This window comes from Phalaenopsis equestris, unplaced genomic scaffold, assembly GCF_001263595.1.
Source record: "Phalaenopsis equestris unplaced genomic scaffold, ASM126359v1 Scaffold000276, whole genome shotgun sequence".
Lineage (NCBI taxonomy): Eukaryota > Viridiplantae > Streptophyta > Magnoliopsida > Asparagales > Orchidaceae > Phalaenopsis > Phalaenopsis equestris.
Genome location: NW_018164718.1, coordinates 182,768 through 186,608, shown reverse-complemented (window position 1 = coordinate 186,608; position 3,841 = coordinate 182,768). Strand labels below are relative to the sequence as shown.

At 29.3% G+C, this 3,841-nt stretch overlaps 1 protein-coding gene across 2 annotated transcripts in view; it reads left to right on the top strand.

Annotated features, from left to right (window-relative positions):
- The window catches only part of LOC110024841 (transcription factor bHLH66-like), a 15,575-nt gene extending 12,226 nt beyond the window's left edge, over window positions 1–3,349 (top strand). For both annotated transcript variants that reach the window (XM_020725013.1, XM_020725014.1), the window contains exons 6-8: window positions 56–121; window positions 1,926–1,985; window positions 2,979–3,349. In XM_020725013.1, coding sequence (XP_020580672.1) covers window positions 56–121; window positions 1,926–1,985; window positions 2,979–3,173 — 321 coding nt within the window. In that variant the 3' untranslated portion in view covers window positions 3,174–3,349. The remainder of the gene's footprint in view (window positions 1–55; window positions 122–1,925; window positions 1,986–2,978) is intronic.
- The last annotated feature ends 492 nt before the right edge of the window (window positions 3,350–3,841 follow it).

Here is a 3,841-nt window from a genome sequence, read left to right as displayed (position 1 = left end):
GTTGTGTTGTTCATGCATTCTAATTTTTTTTCTATTTGTTTCTGCTTATTTGTAGGGTAATCAAGCATCTATACTAGATAATGTAATCGATTATATCAAGTTTCTGAAACTTCGACTAAATGTAAGTGACAACTAATGCTTCTGTATTTTGATATCATTTTAATGTTAAATAATTTGTCAAAACTGTTGTTGATACCAGAGTTAACAATAACCAAACCAATATTATTATTGAAAAAGCTAATATGCAGTAGAAATAAAACAATAATACCCCCACATCTTGTAATTAGTAACTTCAACGATCTAACCCACCACTCACATCTGTTTGATCTAAATCAGAGAAGTAAATATTGTTACTAATTTCTAAAGGATTTACTCTAGAATACCTGATTGATATTTAAACTTTGCTAGTATTAATATAGAGTATTAATATATAGAGAAAGATAACGACATTAATGATTAAGAGATACTATTCATCTTTGCATCGTATAGTTTGGTGTGCTTGTTATCATACATTTATTGACATTATGATGGGCGTCTCTTTAAGAACGTTTATTTTATGTGGACTACTTAAAATTTAAAAGAATGTAATGTCCTAGAAAACATAAGGATGCATTACTTGATCTCATTAGAATGTCTTACCTAGAATTGTATCTACAATCTCCATTTTTGTTTTTTTTTTCAATAACTTTGTTTCTGGTAATTTTCTTTTGTCACTCCACAAGTTTGTCAAACACCAATCAATGATCCATCTTATGGCTTCAATGAAATGAACATACCTTTAACACCATTTTCTTAATGAATATTAATTCAATTCTTATGGTACTCAATTATATACATGTAAACAATATATGATGATCCTCCCTCTACTTTATTTATTTTCATTAATTGTCTTAACAAGGAAAAGTTGCCTCTGTATTTAATCTTTATGGTATAAAACAAAATTGATATTTCTAATTGGACATGAATATTCAAAGTTTATATTCAATTACTTTATCTTGTAGTTTCATTGTATGAATTATTAATTTGATTCCTCTATAATTTGCCTCGTTTAGAACATTTCTTGTTCTAATTATGGATTTGATTGCTCTATCTTCAATCATTTTACATTCTCTTAATCTTTGAAATTTTATTGAAATGGTTTCTTGATCAATCAAAAAATTTTATAGTATCCCTCATAATTCTCTAAATCGCACTAGGTATTTCATTTGTACCTAAAAAAGAAATAATCCAAATAATTTGTTTCAAAAAGGTTGATATTCTAGTGAAGCATGCATTAAATTCTAATGCAATATGGTTTAACTTGGTTTTATTATTTTATGGTATGGTTTCTTTGTTAGTGAAGGTTAATTAACAATTATATTCAATAAGCATGGTGGGAAAAAGTAATGATAGGCATCTAATAGTGTCTTACATACGCACTGTTCTTTCAATGTGTTTTATTTTACTTTATTTTTGCAAATAATGTGTTTTTCACCATATGATTTCGAGTGTTACCAACCTGAACGCTTGTGTTCTAATCATATATAACTTGTTTAATGAACAAGCTTGCGTATCATGTTGTAATATGGATGATTTGCTTAGAGAACAAACTGAGCTCAATCCAATTATTAAGCCAAATGTAAGCTATTAGCATATAACAAATATATATACAGCCCTAATCTACATAGCAAATTTTATTGAGCTCTTTCTCTTAACTAATTACAGAGTTGCCATAAATTTGTATTTTATACTAAAATTCATGAACTTTTTTTTTAATTTTTTATCCTATTTGTTCACGTTTTCAACCAAGCATATAGAAAAGGATGTTGGTTAATTAGGTGGAAGAGAAACAACTATTCCAAGAAACATTTTAACTTTCATTTGAATTGTTTTCCCTTTGTTGTTATTATACCTCTGCTTCAATTCTAATTCAGTGCAAATGGCAGGTGTTGAGCCAAACTAGATTGACCGGTGAAGCCTCAGCTCATTCCTTCGTTCATATTGAGGTGCTTTATTTCTTCGTTCCCTTTTATGATTATTAGTGTTTGCATAATGTGCTTTTATAACTTTGTTCTGCTATTTTACTATTAAATATTGTATCAATATCACTTTACATTTATCAGCTAGTATTTTTTCTTTATACAATATAATTGTTTGGCTTTGTTCTGCTGCCTTATTTTAGTATTGTATTACTAGAACATTTAAGAAGATATTATATCACTGAAAATTCATCAGCCAATGCTTTATTTATTTCCTACCTAAAGAATAATTAGGCCTGGTTGTTTTTGAATCCTTCTGCTCGGCATATGGAACATTTTCGTTGTATCTATAGTGTGCTCTTGTATGCAGCTATATTCCATTTATTCTTGAACATGAGATCATGCCATAACCTAATCATTATGATTTTGTTATCCCTATGAGGCATTCATTAATTGCTTATTTTTTATTTACTAGTATTCAAACTCATCACAATGTAGACTTGGTGTCGTTGAAGGATTATGCACGCCTAATCATTATGATTTTGTTATCCCTATGAGGCATTTATTGTGGATAGAAAGCATGCTTAGAATGATGATAATTTAGTTTTAATCTCTTTGGGTATTAACATGAAATAATTCTATTTTTAGGGGCTGAGTGGAGATTTCTAGAGTGCAAAATACAAGATTGATCTCTAACTCCATTCAATAAAATGATGGACTTAAGCAAATTTTATTTGTTTCTAAGCATATTTTTTAACTTGTAGCAACTCAATAAGCCCAAAGTGAAATTACAAGCATTAATTGCTTATTTTTTATTTACTAGCATTCAAAATCATCACAATGTAGACTTGGTGTCATTGAAGGATTATGCACATAACTCTTTTGATTAATTGTATTATATAATCTTCGTCAGTGGAACATCTAATCTCATAAAAAATAAATGGTTGTGTTTTATTATATATTTTTTAATATTTTCTACATATGTGAGAATTTTTAAGAATGAGGAGTCTTTTTTTGTAGGGCTTCGGTCACTACTTACTACATCCTCAGACATACCATCAGCCACTTGAGGAAATGGTTGGGAATCTTCTAAAGTCAAACCCACAGGTGGCCAATGAGCTGCTTGAACACAAGGGCCTGGCCATTGTGCCTATGGATTCTGCATACACTGCTCTTCAAAATAGCTTGAACCCGTGCTCCAATTCATGCCAGTAATGATCAATTTTTACTTAATAATGTTTTCGTAAATGACATTTCTTAGCCATTTATTAATATACCTTACTTTTAGACTCTACAACTTCACCTGAAACAAACTTTTTGTGCTGTCCTAGCATTCCTCCGGAACTATATTGTTTTGACGAGAAATTTTTCAAAGTGCAACCTTGCCCTTCCTTCTTATCTGTGCAATCATGCTTTCATGCACTGGCTTCACTAAACTTCGATTTTACACTTATACCACTTCATCCATACTTGAAAATTGTATTTCATTTAAATACCTTTTTCATAAATTAGTAATAGTGGCATATGATGTGATATAAATCATTTGATGTTATAACTGTAAAAAATAGAAGTTTAGCTGTTAGATATGTAAATATACCGAAATTGCGTGGTATGCATGTATAGGGAAAAACAAATGAAGCAAACTATAAAGCATGAAACAAGCGTTGAGAAGTATTAGTCTTAACTTTGGTATAACAATATTTTATTAGAAGATTTACATGAATACCACACACTTCTTATTTATTCACAATCCGCAAGTCAAAATTGCAGAAAAAAAAAAAACAAGTTATCATATAAAATAAATTAATATATCCTATACAGAAAAGATTTTTTAGGATTTTATTTCATTTTATACTTCATTAAAGGTCGAAAGTTTATTCGAT